The sequence below is a fragment of the Mandrillus leucophaeus genome, unplaced genomic scaffold, assembly GCF_000951045.1.
Source record: "Mandrillus leucophaeus isolate KB7577 unplaced genomic scaffold, Mleu.le_1.0 Scaffold590, whole genome shotgun sequence".
NCBI lineage: Eukaryota > Metazoa > Chordata > Mammalia > Primates > Cercopithecidae > Mandrillus > Mandrillus leucophaeus.
The window spans coordinates 611,967-630,105 of record NW_012106364.1 but is presented as its reverse complement, the minus strand read 5'-3'; the positions used below and the strand labels follow the sequence as shown (position 1 = coordinate 630,105).

At 43.5% G+C, this 18,139-nt stretch overlaps 1 protein-coding gene across 1 annotated transcript in view; it reads left to right on the top strand.

The window, feature by feature from the left end:
• The window catches only part of AP2B1 (adaptor-related protein complex 2, beta 1 subunit), a 149,688-nt gene extending 135,486 nt beyond the window's left edge, over positions 1-14,202 (top strand). Inside the window, exons 26-27 of the mRNA XM_011999417.1 lie at positions 4,789-4,943; positions 11,418-14,202. Coding sequence (XP_011854807.1) covers positions 4,789-4,943; positions 11,418-11,492 — 230 coding nt within the window. The 3' untranslated portion in view covers positions 11,493-14,202. The remainder of the gene's footprint in view (positions 1-4,788; positions 4,944-11,417) is intronic.
• Positions 14,203-18,139: the final 3,937 nt, after the last annotated feature.

The window sequence follows — 18,139 nt, the reverse complement described above, 5'->3', positions numbered from 1 at the left end:
CCTGTAATCCCAGCACTCTGGGAGGCTGAGGCGGGTGAATCATGAGGTCAGGAGATCGAGACCATCCTGGCTAACACGGTGAAACCCCATCTCTACTAAAAATACAAAAAATTAGCCAGGTGTGGTGGTGGGCGCCTGTAGTCCCAGCTACTTGGGAGGCTGAGGCAGGAGAATTGGCTTGAATCCAGGAGGCGGAGGTTGCAGTGAGCCGAGATTGTGCCACTGCACTCCAGCTTGGGCAACAGAGCGAGACTCCATCTCAAAAAAAGAAAAGAAAAGAAAAAGGGTTTTGTTATCAATGAAAGTTGAAATATACAGCATATGCTAGGCTTCACCTAGAAATTGCCATTGCACGTTAGCAGACTAAAAGTTCTGAGAAGTGCTATATTGAAGAAACCTATTTAACTCAGTGTGTTAACTGAACTTATTTGGCCTTGGAATTTAAAATCACAAAATGCTTATTAGTAACATCATGTGGACCACCAGTGTTCCTTGAACATGATCTGGAAAACACTGTCTGAGAGAGAGCAAAGATAAACCAGAGTGATTGGAAAGCAGGTTTGGTTTCAGACATGTTCAGTATGAAAGGGACATGGTTGTTCAAAAAAGAAAATAGAAGTTTGGGTGACTGAGGACTTTGGTGTGTCAAAGTAACAGAATGAAAAAATCCTCCTGCTTTTAGACTGGAGTTTTGAACTCTTATTGCACCTCAGCATGTTTTTGTGATCTTATCAAAGAGGAAGTGTCTGGCATTTCTCCTAGTGGGGCTGTGCCCTTTGATGTTGTTTCTCAGAGCAAATTCAGTTTTGATCAATTCTGTCATGGCCTCACGCCAGTCGCTCCATGCTGTAGGTGCTCCAAATACCAGTGAATCAGATTCCAGTGATACATTGCTCTGTGGCCATGCCGCACATGAAACGGGAAAACAGCCATTGCATTTTCTCCAGGAGTCCAGTGCCATCATTTTCCCACACTAAATCACAGCTAGTCTTGCAAGACCACTTCCTGCAACTAATCCTTTCCAGCTCTTCCTTTGAGTCCACCCCCAGGTCTGGAGTGCCCTGGCCTTTAGATTTCCTTCCAGTCTCGAGGGCTCTATTAACGTGAACATTTTCGGGCTTAGTGCCTTCTGATTTAACACCCTGGGTCTAGCTGAGAGCTAAAAATACCATCCTTTCCAGCTGATCTGCCCTAATCACAATAGCACCAACACTTTAAATAGCTTTTCTGTGCTAGCATAGACATTTGACAGATGGAACTAACACTCTGAGGGCTACAGGAAGTCACAGGCTTAAAGGACTTACCAACTTAGCACTGAGCTTTACTTTGCTCTTTCATGTCTTTCTAGAGAATAAAGAAACGGACCGTCTTCCCAAGTCTTAATAATTAATCAGATCTTAAGAGAAAAGTATATGATGGGAGTGCTTATGATACCACTAATTGTTTACATACTAGAAAATGTTAGATCAGAAAGCTGCTGACAGAACTCTCTCCTTTCTAGCACTGATCATTTCTGTGGATGTTGGGAGATCTGTATGAATCTGTTTTACATCTTACCATTACAGCTACATTTGGGGTTAATAGGTATCTGGGACTACTGTCTTAAGTGCACAAGAAGTAGTTGCCTCTCCAGCCATATCTGGAAAGGAATCTTTGTAACAAACAGTTCTACGAATCTGTTTTTTAAATTAAGTGTTTATAATATTAAGAAAAGCTCAGAGACTTTATGTATCTATTTTCATTAGTTAGGTACTGTAATGAGAGACCAATATTTGTTCCAGCCTGGGGGCTAGGTAAGGGTGAATTCTGTTTCATTGTTTTGTTGTGGCTTTCCCCATCCTTTGGAATATTTCAAAAATGGAAACACTTCCACCTAGCACCTAACTATAATTTGGTTGCTTAAATGGTAAAAAGCACTCTTTTCAGCAATCATAGTGGTTTTGAACTTGCTAATAAATACCACAGCAGGTCCACAGATGTAAATTCCCCCATTCCCACTCTCTAATATGAGTACCTCCTTCACCCTTATTGCTGTCAGAGGATGTGTGACCTTAACTAAAGTAGAAAGATAAAGGAAGGAAGATCACATCCATACCTTCTAAGAGTTCAGACCCCAGATTCAAAATGCCAAATTTATGGAAGGATACAAAAAAACCATAAGAAATCTTATCTTGGCTGGGCTGAGTGGCTCACACCTGTAATCCCACACTTTGGGAGCCTGAGGCAGGAGGATGATGTGAGCCTGGGAGGTCGAGACTGCAGTGAGCCGTGATCATGCCACTGCACTCCAGTCTGGGCATCAAAGAAAGACCCTGTCGAGAGAGAGAGAAAGCAAGGAAGGAAAAAGAAAAGAAATCATATCTTGAATGAAGTGTAACTCTATTTGACCATCTTTTTTTATTCTGTGCTTTGGGATAAATCTCAGTGTCTTATGCCTAAGGTGATATCATAAGCACACACTGAAACAACATTAGATTACGTGCTCATTCTCAAAGTCTCACAACTATAAGATTCCGTCATGTTTCCCAGAAGTTCAAAATGTGTTTTAAAAAATTAAAAACTGTAATATCTTGTCAAGAATTATATCCCTCTCTGACCAAGAAGCCTCCTTATATCTGGCTTCCCTTGCCATTCTTAATCATACATTTAGCAAAATCTGATCATTCTGCAATCTGTAAATCTTCAAACTCAAACCTAATACCTAAAATATATAAAAATCAAATCACACATACTAATGTTATGGAACCCTCTAGCCTTCTGATAAAAATCACAGTGCAGTCATTCATTAGGAACAGAGCTAGGTTGCTGGCCAGAATGCTTCCAAATGTATTAAAGTTACATCAATTCAACTTGCTTATTCTTCCTGGCTGTTTGCCATGTTTTCTAATTCTAGAAGAGTGAGAGTGAGTGAGTGAGAGAGAGTTTCTTAGCCTGTCATCTCTTAGGTGGTGAAATAATTGAGATTATTTCATAATTATTTCTGTAGGAGTCTGGCCCTTGCCACATATATACGCTAGAATGTATTTGTGCCTGTGCAGCAAGGTGGCTGTTCAACAAAGGCTCCTACTTTGTGTGTGTTTGGGTTTCCTGGGAAATGAGCAAAGGCCTGGAAAGTTAGGAATGATTTTTACAACTTAAAGCAAGCCCCTCTGTGTTCAAGACAATCGTGTCAAAAGGCATTAGCCAAAGCCTAGCTGATGATGTTGCCTAGCAACCCAGTCAAAGCTGCAAGAGCCCTTCATTGTGGGAACCAGGATGGCAGCCAGAACTGCCTCATCCCCCACTAGGTGATTAAAAGGGCATATTAAGGCCCCTTCTTCCAGCAATATTGCATGTAAGTACCCTGAGATACATTTTTTGACTCCTCAAATAGAGCCATTTCTTGACTACTCTGCTTGGTGTTAATGAAAACCTTGGAAATAAAAGAGGAAAAGCTAAGTAATAACTAAGTGTGTTAAAAACGTCTCATGAAAGGAGTCTTAGTGCCTCCTCTCCTGAGCTGTCGGTGGTTTGAATGTGGGAGAAAGACACCAGGGTGAGAGCTACCTGCAAAAGTAGTTCACATCTATGTCTATGGTATTATGTAAATATTGGCATCTCCAACACCTATCAGAGCAGATAGTGATGAGAGGTACCTGTTGTATCGCAGATAACGTGGGAAACACAGTGATGAAAAACTGCAGGATCCCTTTGTTCAGAGAGCTTACTGTTTAGAAGGGTAGAAAGACCATCCATCATGGCAACCTTTTCCCAGAGTGCACAATAGAATATGACAGATTTTTATGTGGGGAGCATTTAGTTCTTGAAGTAGGCATGAGTAATTTGAATGCTGTCTTCAGAAATGAATATAATAAACAGTCAACAAAGAAGCAGTGCTTGTCATCTCTATTCTTAAAGTTTCTCTGATAACAGCAACATCTCATAAAGAGAGAAATAACCTTTAATTCTGGAACGTTATGTCTTTTTGAAGCTATAGTCATGAGGAAGAGCCAAAATACCAACCCATTCTTACCCTGAGTTGGTGACTATGAAAACTTCTGTCATGACCAGCAGCAGCAGCTGGGATCTTAGGATCTAGCAGCAGTCACCTTTGCACAGCTTCAGTCTTTCTCAAAATCTGTGGTTGAGACAGTTTGTTCTGTTATTATTTTCAAGGCATAGTATTCCCTAAAGGCTTAAGAAATCATTTTTGCCTGCTTTGAGAAAAAAAAAAAATCTTAAACATCTAGGTTAATAAATTTGATTTGCAGTTGAATTCTGCAGCTCTGGGCCCTTCCAGATCCTGGCAGTTGAGGCCCGAGTGGCTCACAATGAAGTAGTAGTGACTTGGGAAGTAGCGCTGTGGATGTGGTCATCAGTCTGTGTGTCCCCATTGGTCTGGAGCCAGCATCCAGAAACAAATACCAACATGACAGTCACTATGGCTTACCCACACACTCATTTCTGTCTTTGTCCTCTTCAGAGCCTTCTTTACCTGTCTAGCACCTAATTTGAGATTGCCAACTCCTTAGGCCCACCAATTTCATAATCTCCAAAGGTAACTCGCACTAATCCATAGGTGTACCTTATTCTGTGTTCAGTCCTGGAATCTGATAGGCAGACAATTCATGAACCTGTTCTTTACTTTTTGCTATTGTGTGGGAGAATGGCTTCTGAAATGTACACATGTCCCTGTGACAGTACTTGTCAGGGAACTGAACACACGTGTCTCATAAGGATGTGAGAATAGAGTACACATTTGTTTGAGATTTTAACTGAAGGTGTTGGATTTTGAATCTGTATTTCTAGACACTGTTTCCAGCAAGTTGCAAAACAACAATGTTTATACTATTGCCAAGAGAAATGTGGAAGGGCAGGACATGCTGTACCAATCCCTGAAGCTCACTAATGGCATTTGGATTTTGGCTGAGCTACGTATCCAGCCAGGAAACCCCAATTATACGGTAAGGCCTTTCTCAGAATGGGTAAGATGGATTAGAAGAGGGAGGTGAGAGCCCTTTCATTTTTACTTAGTACTCTAGAAAGACCTGGAGGAGGTGCTTCAAACCCGAGATATACAAAATAAGTAGTCAGTGAAGAAGCTTCCATTTGCCTCAATGGAAGACCTCCTCTCTGCAGTGTCTGCCCCATCCAACAGGGATGGTACCTCTGGCAAGTGCCTCAAATCCATCCCTCCCCTCTGGTATATACAGAGCTGCTCACAAAACTTGGCATCTTCATCCTCAATATCAGTTAATATGAATCTAGTGTATCTGTGCATGTGGTACTATAACAAGCTGCCGAGAGGATTGTTTACATAGCTAATGTCAAGAAGACCTTTCTTGCTGTTGGAGTTCATGACCTAAGGCTATCAGAGTCATTAACACATGAACTTTTTTCAGCAGCATTGTATGACCTGAAATACTTGTTATTAAAGGTAAGGCAAAATGGAACACACCTTTGGAAGCGCATAGGGGGACTTTAGTTTGGGAAACTTCCTTCAGTATCACACTGAACTAAAGTAAAAATTGTGGCAATAATAAGGCAGAAGCAGTTGCTTTGTTAAACAGCAAAGATTGATACCCAAGCACTAGGCATTTGTTTGCTATTGTAAAATGCAATTTCCCAATAGGATGCTGCTTGTCATCTGCATTTTGAAAAGTAAAGAAAAAACCCTTGGGATGGGAGAAATATCTTATTCCTCTGTTGTGTTTGAGGGTTTTAGAGGGAGCTATTTAATTCTGAGGAAGCTGAATAGTCAGTAGCTTAAGGGAGCCTTTTAGTCATTTAGCTGAGAAAAGTCTGTGACCCGTTCCTTAATTTTGACAGCTAAGTCTGTTTTCACTAGCATATATCAAGGGAATAGTACCATCCAGAACTGAACATTCTTGGTGTTTTTCCCACTAGTTCCCTTCCTTGAAGTAAGTCGGAGTAGTGCGGGTTGTCTGTGTGTGTGTGTGTGTATGTATGTGTGCACGCTTGCTCCTGAGGCCTAACAGGTTAGACTTTTGCCCAAGCACTTATGAGCTGAAAAACTTTAGGCTTCCCTCATAAAATGTGTGCTCCTCTCCCCAACCCCCCACCAGTCTCATCTTTTTTGAAGAGTAACATACACTGTCATTTATCTTGAGTTTCCCAAGAAAGGAAAACCCCTCTGTGCTGTTTCTGGAGGGACAAGTTTTACTATAAAACCAAGTTAGCGCATGCCTGTAATCCCAGCTACTGGAGAGACTGAGGCAGGAGGAGGATCACCTGAGCCCATGAGTTCAAGACCAGCCTGGGTAACACAGTGAGACCTTGTCTCAGTTGGAAGAAAAAAAGGGTTGAGGGGAGAATAACTCCATTTACTCTCTAAAAATTTGCCAAAAGTTTGTATATGGGTGTGTGTGTGTGTGTGTGTGTGTGTGTTTTTCCTTTTTTTCTTTTTGCTTACTGTCCATTATTTTATTATATATAATCTTCCATCTCAGCTAGGTTAAAGAAGCATGATTACTCCCAGGTTGCAGATAAGTAAACCATGGCTAAGAATGATTAGTGACTAGTTCAAGATCATGTAATTTGTTGGTAGGTGAGTTTTGTTTAGAATTCAGGTGTTTCTTGACACTCTTCTTAACACCATATTCTTGATTTTGAGAAGAGCTTCTTAGTATCACTGTCCTAAAGATAGTTTGTTAAAATTTAAAAAAATGTTTAATTTTGAAATAATTAAAGATTTAACAAATTTTTTAAATGGAACAACAGAGTTTCTACATCTCTTTTACCAGTTTTCCCCATTAATAATAACATCTTACACACCTATACTACATTTTCAAAACTAGGAAATAGATATTATTACAATATAATAATTAACTATAGACATTATTCTCATTTCACCAGTTTTTACATTACTTTTGGGGGTGGGAAATTGGTAGTGTATGGTACTATGAACTCTTATTACATGTATCAATTTGATAACTGCTGCCAGAGTCCAGACACAGACTTGTTCTGTCACCACACACAAAAAATACCTTTATGGTCAGACTCTCACCCCAGCCCTAACCCCTGGCAGCCTTTCTCCATTACTATAATTGTGTCATTTTTAGAATGTTGTATAAATTACACATGTAGCATGTAACCTGTTAAGATTGTTTTTTGCACACATAATACTCAAAACATTCTTCCTAGTTGTTACATTTATCCATAGCTTGTTCTTTTTTATGGCCAAGTAATAGTTCACTATATCCATGTACCACAGTTTCTCCATTCACCCTTTGAAGAATATTTTCTCCTTTAAACAAAAGTTTTGAGGTAATTTTAAAGTCATATGCAGTTGTGAGAAATTATACAGTGACTGGGTGTGGTGGCTCATGCCTGTAATGCCAACACTTTGGAAGGCTGTAATGGGAGGATCGCTTGAGGACAGGAGTTCAAGACCAACCTGGTCAACATAGTGGGACCCCATTTTTATTAAAAAATATTTTTTAAAAGAAATTATACAGTGAGCTCTTCCTGTAAGTGGCCTGAGATGATTTCTGTTCAGTTGGCCTAGAAAACCTCTAAAATCATACAAAGCAAGAGATTCAAATCTTCATGTTCACTTTAAGAACACCCGTGGAAGTGCCCAGGCCATCAAATGTATGCATATCCAAATAGCCACCAAGTACTTGAAAGATGTCACTTTATAGAAGCAATGTGTGTCATTCCATATTGTTATAATGGAGTTGGTAGGTGTGCCTAAGCCAAACAGAGGGGCTGGGCACAGGATGATAGGTAGCCCAAAAAGAGTGCTACATTTGGGCTGTACACGCTTAAAAAGGCAAAGAGTAATACTGACCCTAAGGGTTTAGATGCAGATTCTCTGGTCATTGAGCATGTCCAGGTGAACAAAGCCCCAGGAAATGTTGCTGAACTTACAGAGCTCATGTCACATTAACCCACCATAAACTCCCCTGCCACATATTGAAATAATCCTTACTGAAAAAGAGTAAATTGTTCCTAAACCAGAAGAGAGGCTTGCAGGGAAGAAAAAGATATCCCAGAAGAAATTGAAGAAAACACAAATGTATAGCCTGGGAATAAATTCAGCATGGAATAAATGCAAATAAAAGTTTAAAAAAATAGATTCTGTCCTCATGGTTTAGCCACACCCACCTTCCTTTGTCCCATATATTTTTATTTTCTATATATATGTGTGTGTGTGTGTGTGTGTATTATATATAGAGAGATGGGATCTCGCTATGTTGTGCAGGCTGTCTCAAACTCCTGGCCTCGAGCAATCCTCCCATCTCGGCCTCCCAAAGTGGTGGGATTGCAGGCATGAGCCACTGCACCCGGCCCCCTCCAACCCCATATTTTTAAATGGTGAATTTGTTTATACTTCCTTGCTCCCTTTCCTATTCTTCATCCTATCTGGTGACTAGGTTCTCTCTGCCCATAATACCATCTAAATCTCCCATCATAGCACTTGACAAATAGGTCTAATTTGTTCCCCTAAGTGGCACCCCAGACTCTAAAGTCATTCTGATCCATTCCCTTCATCACCCTAAGTTCCTATTACACTATTAATCTGATCTGAGCTAAGTATTAAGAAAGAAAGAAGGCCGGGCGCGGTGGCTCACGCCTGTAATCCCAGCACTTTGGGAGGCCGAAGCGGGCGGGTCACTAGGTCAGGAGATCAAGACCATTCTGGCTAACACGGTGAAACCCCATCTCTACTAAAAATACAAAAAGTTAGCTGGGCATGGTGGCTGGCACCTGTAGTCCCAGCTACTCGGGAAGCTGAGGCAGGAGAATGGCATGAACCTGGGAGGTGGAGCTTGTAGTGAGCCGAGATCGCACCACTGCACTCCAGCCTTGGCAACAAGGGAGACTCCGTCTCAAAAAAAAAAAGAAAGAAATCTGGTTGAGCCAGCACTAATGCATGACAGACTGAGGGTACCTTAGTCTCCTAAGAGGGGTTAATAAAACACCTCCCAAACCCCAGTTTTTATTGTATTTTGTTAACAAGATAGGTTTATCCTATTCCTATAAGGGTGAGGCTATATCTCTGTAAGTAAGTAAGCCTCACCTGAAAGATAACTTGTCCCACGTGAAGCAGTGTATGTTCCATACCATATGCCAAAAGTGGATGCGTAGCCCCTTAACTTTAATTAAGCAGGACTGGTGACTCTTCTGCCCTTGGTGTGTCTAGTTTGGACTGGATTCCTGAGTGGCTGATGTTAAAGATATGTCACATAAGCAATTAGCAGTTGGAAAGTTAAGCCCCAGGGAAGGCCTCTTTCTCCCTAGGAGCCATACAAAGTGAGACCCAGAGTCCTAGCTGTATTTAATAAACTTGACACTTTGTCAGAGGCTGGGATGGAGGTCAGAGTGGGGAGGTGTGGATATTAAGAGTCCAGAGACAGAAGTTTATTCCCCATCCTCCAAAGACCAGCTGTAATGCCCAGGGCCTAGGGTCTGGTCAGTCCATGACTCCCCACCAATGCCAGCCTTGGCAGTTTGAGCCGTTGTTGAGGAAGGCAACATTTCCTTACTAGTCGTAAACATAAAAATGAACCTCCAGCTGGAGGAACTTCAAGTATTGTTACAAAGATGTGGAAAAATACAAGATAGTATTTTGGGGGAGTATTTGGGGACTACCTCTCTTTAGTCTGGGAGTTAACTCTCTTAAGCTGTTGTTTCTCTTTTTAGATTCCTCTTCTCTTCCATTTCTGAACCCACATATTCTCCCACTAGAATTTTCCACAACATTGGCAGTAGAGAAGGCTGTAGAGAAGGAGGTACAAGAATTGCTTCAGGCCGGGCACAGTGGCTCATGCCTATAGTCCCAGCACTTTGGGAGGCTAAGGCAGGTGGATCACCTGAGGTCAAGAGTTCGAGACCAGCCTGGCCAACATGGCAAAACCCCGTCTCTACTAAAAATACAAAAAGAAAAAAAAATTGCCAGGTGTGGTGGCATGCGTCTGTAATCCCAGCTACTCGTGAGGCTCAGGCAGGAGAATCGCTTGAACCCGGGAGGTGGAGGTTGCAGTGTACTGAGATCATGCCGCTGCATTCAAGCCTGAGTGGCAGAGCAAGACCCTGTCTCAAAAAAAGAATTCCTTCAATAGGTAGTTTGAAAGTCAAGGAAATGCCTAAAGATGCAACTTGGACCAAAGTAGAGAGCTGTTTTCTATATATAGAAAGTTAGTTCTTAAGTTAGTTGCTTTTTTTTTTCACATTTATCAGAATTGTCTTCCTGACTTATACCAAGCAGCAGTTTTGGGAATGCCTTGGAGACTGTAAGCTGTAAATCAATAGAATATCTTCTGATGTTCTTTTGTTTGGTTTGGGGGTTTTTTTTGCATTTTAAATTTTACTTTAACTTTTTAGGTTGTTAGTTTTTAGGAAATTCGTGATGAACCAAAATCTTCTTGACCTTTTATTCAAAGATAGTCTCACCTTTTGCAGTATGTTAAATTGTCCTTAGTCTCTAATAAGAGAATAAAGAGGTAAAATAGTCTAAAATCTCGTGGTGCTACATCATTCAAGACAATTTTTGTTGACCTGCCCTAATTAACAGGAGGAATGATGTCAGCAATATAAAATATATAGCTATTAAATTTGCTGGTTCTAGAGTGCATTTTGCATGCCTATGTTATTGTTAATAATATTCTGCCTAATCTAATACAATTAGGATTCTAAATCTGGGTTTAAATTTTGTCCTTACTGACTCACAAAGTGAAATTCTCAATATTCACCATTAAGATCTTTTTAATATTAATGTTTAATTTGGTATTCGTTAGACTAAAAGAAGAGGGGGTGGTAGAGGGGTATCAGAGGTGTCTGATTTGCCCGTCTAAAGAGGCAGAAAATAAAAGATTAAGCTGTTGACATGAATTAAGGTTGGGTTACACTAAGTGAGTGTCTTTTCATGTTCTTGTCTTCCCTCGTAGGGGTGTATACTCTCCTCATAATACAGAAAGGACTAATACCTTGGACCTACCTAGTTTATGGTTTTGTTTCACTTGATTGATTGTACATCCTCCTGAAGTTGGGACTGAGATATAGCCATCCTCTTGTCAGACTGAGAAACTGAGAAGGCAGCTGAAATGACCATCAACAAGTTAAGGGCTTTAGCCCTTCCCTTTTCATTTAATAATAATCTCTATAACTCTTAGCAAAGCATTAGAGCAGCTGTTCCTCTGCAGTCAGTGGCTTTGGTGTTTTTAGTATGGATTATTTCCTAATCTTATAGACCCACATGGAATGGAGGTAGAAGCACAGCACAACTCGATATTGATTAAATTGAACTGCTAAAACCCACAGTACTTATTAACATAATCTCTTTGTTTGGCTACTCCTGTGATAGAAGTTTCTCTCCCACTGTATCAAAAGTTTTCTTGAACTGAGTGCTTGGATACGTTTAGAGTTAATGCCAACCTCTGTGCTAATCTTCCATCTCCTTTTTCTCCTAACAGCTGTCACTGAAGTGTAGAGCTCCTGAAGTCTCTCAGTACATCTATCAGGTCTACGACAGCATTTTGAAAAACTAACAAGACTGGTCCAGTACCCTTCAATCATGCTGTGATCAGTGCAAGCCAAGAACTCTTAACTGGAAGAAATTGTATTGCTGTGTAGAATCTGAACCCAAACACACTGAGGCCACCCAGCAAGGTAGTAACTAGTCTAACCTGTGCTAACATTAGGGCACAACCTGTTGGATAGTTTTAGCTTCCTGTGAACATTTGTAACCACTGCTTCAGTCACCTCCCACCTCTTGCCACCTGCTGCTGCTATCTGTCCTTACTTGTGGGCTTCTCCATGCTGTGCCAATGGCTGGCTTTTTCTACACCCTCTTTTGAGTGTAGTTTGGTATTTTGTAATTGAGAGCTCATTTCAAAAGCAGAAAAAGACAACAAATATTAAAGCAAGGAAAAGTGTCACTGAAACACTGCACTTTATTGTTTTATACTTTTGTACATATGAGAAACCAAGGGAGTAGTGCAACCGGTAGAAAGCATTGAAATGACTGTCATTAACACACAGTCCTGGAGGCAGAGATGCAGTTACCTGCCCTAGCTTTTGAGGGGTTGTCTTATCTGTGATAGCCTTATCCCTGGTCATTTGGATTTTCAGTTTGCTTTTTTTTTTCCCCTCCAGACTCCTTTTCCTTGGCCAAGCCTTCATGTTTCCCCTTTTCCATATCATAATCTCATTTGATTGCTCTGCAATTGGGAACGGTGATCTTCTTGAATGATGTTTCAGGGTGCAAAAACTATAGAGCCTGTCAGCACCAAAGCTGAGAGAAGTTACACCTTACTCCTTTCCTTTCCCCTGAACAAACCTGCTAATCCCACTAATTCAGGAATTTGAGTAGAGATGGGGAACAAGAACCCAGATGCTGTCCCCTCACCCCCTCTCCTGCATTTCTCAGGTCCAGTTCAAATCTAAAATCCTACTTTTAGAGTTGAAACAGAGTAATAACTTACCAACCCTCTTTTTCTACAAAGGAGAAAGATAAAAGGCACAAAGGTCACTGCCAAGGCCTGTCAGCTGTGTAGTAGCAGAGCCGAGACTGAGTCTCCTAAGTCCCCGTCAGTGTGGTTTTCACCACAGGACTATCTCTTGTCGTTTTCCCCTAATGCCTTCTCCTGCCTTTTCTGTGCCTACTTTTTGGCTCTTCACATATTCCATATTGATTTTGACGCCCCGTTTATTGGCATCAGGTGGCAGCTGAGTATCTTTTGAATTACTCGAAGGTAAAGCCAGATGCCAGAATGAAGGCATAGCCGGTGTTTCCCATATGTCCCCGGAGCCCCACTTCTTGAGGCCAGCAGAATAAGTGCAGAGATGAAGTGAGCTTAGAGATGTCGCAAATGCTCTTTATCCCTTCAGCTCTCTGATCTGCTCTTTCTTAATGATGCTTAGGCTGCAGGGCATATTAAGATCATCCCAGAGGTTCAGGCAGTTCCTGTCATCTCTGAAAAGACTGGGGGATATGAAATCTTCCCCCTACCCCCCTTAACACATTGGATATGGTTTTTCAAAGGATGCTTTATGCCCAATATACCAACCTGTTTAGCAGTGTTATACTGTTTGATCTGCGGGCACTTGTTGCATTGCCTGGCACCCAGTATTCAGGGTCCTTGACTAAGACTGTTCTTCTCAGATGCCCTGCTTAAATCTGGGGCACTTCAGGCTCCACGGGCCTCATGTTGGACTGAGACCTAACTCACTGGACTCAGAGGAGGAATCGTGAAAACAAGAGCAAAACTACCCCACACCCCTATTTCATGTCTGAAATAACCCTGCTTCATACCAGTTGCAAAGCTTGTGGGGAGTGGTCCCCCAAAGCACTTTCTTAAACGTTGAGAATCTCCAAGAGAAGAATATTTGGGGAGGGAGTGGAAATATATCCCTTGCACACCACCCCTCAAGCACATGGCAGTAGGAAACCACAGGATTGTATGTGGGAGGTGGGTAGGTCGGTGATGTGTGGGGTGGAAAAGCAGGTTGGTAAAGTTCCTTTCTTGGGACTCATTCCTGGAGTCAGTGGATACAAGTAGTGAAGAAGGTTCACACTGCAAATAGTGTTCTCATCTCAAAGCAAACTATCATTCCAGAAGGAAAAGTACGTCGGGGCAAGCAGACAACACAATTTCCTACCAGAATATGTCCCTCAACCCCCAAAACAAGGCTTCTGTCAGCCTCCCCACCAGTGATGGATAACAGCTCCTATTCTCAGCTGACCTGACTGAGCCAACCCCTGAACTCTGCACTCCTTGGGGAGGCCACCTGCCGTCACACCCCTGAGCAGAGTTAGGGAGGAATTCTACTTCCCGTAAAAGGACCTCTGCTGAGGGGCAGAACCTGGTGCCTCCACCACAGCTTCCCTCTCGGCTCATTCCAAACTTGGCCAAATTAGGGGAGTAGGGTGGAGGTTGCCCTGCATCCCCCCTCCTCTGCCTGAGTGTGTCTTTGTAATGTCAGCTGGCATCATACAAAGGGCAGGAGAAGCAAACACCCAGAACTCTTTTGCTGGTCAGAGATTCCCTGAGTGTCTGTCCTCACCCAAGCCTGCTCTGTGTGTCTGTGTTGTGAAGCTTGAGACTCTGGAAAGAAATGGGGAGGGGGGTGGGGGAAATGTTGCCCTAAGAATGCTTCTCATTCCTCTGTTCTTGTTGGGTCCTGTTTTTGGGGAGGGTGGGGGTTGGGGGAAGCTTGACCTTGTGTCTTCGTCAATAAACTCACATTTACACAAAATGAAATTTGTGATATGTACTTTTTTTTCCCCCCAGAATTAACATTCTAGGAGAAAACACAGCCAGCCAGAGAGGGACAGAACATTCATAACCACTCTATTAAAACTTTTCTGACTGCCCCAGCCCTCCCAGGGATTCAGCCACATGAAATTAAGAGTAACTTAAGGGAGAATCATATACCTCCTGGAGGCTCCATTTGAGCAAGCCCCAAACCACCCTGCGACTCCAGGCATCTCTACAGACAGGGAGTGCTCAGAGGAGCCAATCTGTCTTTCCTGGCAGTTCCCCTGCTGGGGCCCCAGGCAGACGGTCCCAGGGGCAGTAGCCGGAGCCACAGGGCCTTTTTCTGACTTGTCAGTTGGCATCCAGCCAGCAGGACCCAGGGCGAGAGGAATGCGGCAGAGCTTCTCATCAGTTTACTACCCAGGATGTCTCAATCATCTCTCAACTTACAAAAGTCTCTCAGACCTGGCCTCAGGGCCTGCATATTCCCAAGCAAATGGAATTAATGCTGCTTTAAAACAAGTTTCCCAGGGAGTTCCAAGACTAGAGGCCTGCATTTGTGTTGCTGGGGGCATGTGACCCATTTGTTGTCAAGACAGGAGGCCCCCCCCAAGCCTAGGTTCTGATAAGCTGACAGCTGCTGAGATCTCCCACTGCCTGGAATTGGGGGAAGAGGCTGGAATGAACACCAAGATGCCCCTGGACAAGTCCCTGAACCTCTCTCACCACTAGAGTGAATGTAGATCAAGCACTGCAGCATTTGGGACTTGGTGGGTGCTCAGCAACCGTAGCTGCCTTTATTACTTGGATGTCCAGACCCCATGAGCAAACTGCCTTTGGCAGCTAGGAACTTTCTGGTTGTCTCTGTGTTGCCCTGCTGCAGTTGGCCCTGGCTGTAATAGGAAAAACGCTTGGTGAGAGTGGGGTCAAATCGGGGTCGCCAGTTAAGAATGACATTAATGTCACCTGGAGAGCTTTCGAAAAAGACATGGTTCAGTTCAGTCTGGAATGGGACCTGGGGGAATCAGCATGTTTTAAAACTCCCCAGGTGTTTTCTAACTTGCAGTCAAGGTCAAGAATCACTGCCAGAGAGAGGCTCACACCTGTTCGCCTACTTCCTCTTCTACAGTAATACTCATGTTCTGTGGCAGTTGAAAAATGGTTAAAGCACTTTCATATGTACAATACCAGCTTATTCCCTTACCTATCTCATGAATTTAATTTCATCTCCAGTTTGCAGATAAGATGTGACAGAGCCACATCTTCTGACTCCCTCTCTGCGTCCTTAGAACTACACTGTAGCTTCCTCCTTCGTCCACTGGAGATTCTGTAATAGGTTCTCTCCTACCTCTGCTCTCAGCCACATCCCACCTTCCTAAGCCCCCAGGATACCAGTATGTTCAGAGCACACTGGTCCCAGACTTGCACCTGAGATTACACTGTCTTTCTCTGCCTGTAAAGTGACAACTAGGAAACACTGAGATCTCAGGTACATTGTTTCTGAGGTCAGAAAACAGCTGAGGACTCGCAGGTTTGGGCTTTCTACTCCCACTTCATGCATTAATGCTTTTTCTGGTTTTGCTTAGACCCAGATTCTTTTTCCCTGCCACCCCCAGCTCCAGGAGGCAAGAGCCTGTTTATTTTAATACCTGGTATGGCACTTGGAAAAGATCACACCTCCCCCGTTGTTACCCAATTCTATCTCCTGAACACTAATCCTAGAATCCCAACCAGCCCTCAGACATGTTATTAGCAACAAGGATGTTTCTTGAAAAGTTTCCGAGTTGGCTCCAAACTTACCATCTCAGTTTCTCATTTAGCTTTTGCCCCGCCGTGCTCGATGCTGCCAACAGAGGGAAGGCTAATTTGGGGGTTGGTTAGACCCAGATTCTCAGCTGTAAAAGTGCTTGCAAGGACTGTTTCCAAAAGTATCATTTTGAGACAAGACTGCCATCTCTGGGATCATTTCTCAATGCTTTGGGGCTGGGATTACTCCACTCATCCCACTTCTCCCACCGGGTAGATGTTAGAGGATGATGCTCAAGTCCAGCCTTTGGCTCACCCTCCCTTGTTTCATTTACTCTTCACTTATGGTCGGAAACCCCAGGATCTGGCCAAATAGCCTCTAAAAGCTCAGTAGGATCCTCAGCTATGATGGAGCAGGGGCAGAGGTAGGCAGGTTTGGGTCTTTGACACTTCTATCCCACTTCGTGTGTGGGCCTCAGCTACTGCAGGCGGTCCCATGTGTCTGCTCCCTGAGTTTGCACCTCAGCCAACAGGCATCCTCAGCTGAGCCAGACCCACCTGAGGCTCAAGGTCAGACCCAAGTACAGAGTCTTTTCACATGTTCCCATCAAAGTGCTCCTAATGATAGGGGAGAGTGAACAGGCCCCTAGGGGTGCATGTTCTTAGGCCGAAGTGACTCTCAGCAAACCAAGATGACATCTGTGTCCTAACTTCGGGCAAATCTTTCACTTTATGTAGATGAAATTGCTGTTTGCTTTTTTAAATAAAAATAATCCTTTAAATGACCTTTCACTGAAGGCCAGTATGAGGTCCCATAATTAACCTGGGGCTTTGTATTTCCCTAGTGCAGTGGCGCTATCACTGCTTACTGCAGCCTTGACCTCTCAGGCACAAGTGATCCCCCTCAGGTAGCTGAGACTACAGGTGTGCACACCACCACGCCTGGCTGTTTTTGTATGTATTTTAGAGACGAGGTTTCACCACGTTGCCCAGGCTGGTCTTGAACTCCTTGGCTCGAATATTCTGCCCCCCTTGACCTCCCAAAGTGCTGGGATTATAGACATGAGCCATTGCGCCCAGTGTATTTTAATTTATTCCTTCTAGTCCACCTTCGGAATGGAGGGCCACAGCCTGGGGGAGCAGACATAAAGCCTGGGATCCTCGGGCAGGGTGAGGATTAGAGATTTTCAGATACAGTGGAGGGATAAGTGATGCAATCAAGAGGCTCTTAGCGACCCCATGTGATCCCACAGGGCCAGTTAAAATCTGATTTATTCTCCCCAAAAGTGGTGTTCCAGGAGGAAGCCAAATTCATTCCAGCCCTATACTTGCTTCTAGCTGCTGCCCTGGTCCTTTCATACCTCCACCCCAACCCTCTGGGAGCCTACATAGAATAAATGGAACCGCTGTGCCACGGTGATGCTCATCCTCCCCTAGGATGCCTGCGTGTCCCTAAAAAAGGCAAAAAATAAAGGCCCCGTGCTGAGACTTCCTACATGCCAGGCATTGTGTTAAGGACTTTACACACCTCAGCTCATCTACACCCTGTCAACAACAGTGAGGGACAACTAATCACACTCCTTTTAATAAATGAGACTATAGACTTCAAGTTACTTGCCTCAGTTACAACAGCAAGTGGCAGAGCCAAGATTGAAATCCAGCTGTCTGATACTGAAGCCCAGGCTCATACCCATTCTCCTCTGTGACTGAACAGGAGAAGGAAGGGAGGAATTGGGAGGGTGCCCAAAATGCAGAGGTCCCAGTGTGGAGGAAAACTGAGTTCTGTTTGGGAGCACACGATAATAGGAGGTCAGAGTGGAGGATGCAGGGTCCCGGGGTAAAAACAGTTGGGATATCTCTCGTGCTCCTGCTCCTCCTCCTGCCCTGGAGGCTCTAAAATGCAATTTGATCAGGCGCTTTCCCTGCTTTAAAACTCTTCCACAGGGCCGGGTGCAGTGGCTCATGTCTGTAATCCCAGCACTTTGGGAGGCTGAGGCGGGCAGATCACCTGAGGTCAAGAGATTGAGACCATCTCAGCCAAGATGGTGAAACCCCGTCTCTACTAAAAATACAAAAATTAGCTGGGTGTGGTGGGACGTGCCTGTAGTTCCAGCTACTCTGGAGGCTGAGGCAGGAGAATCACGTGAACCCGGGAGGCAGAGGTTGCAGTGAGCCAAGATTGTGCCACT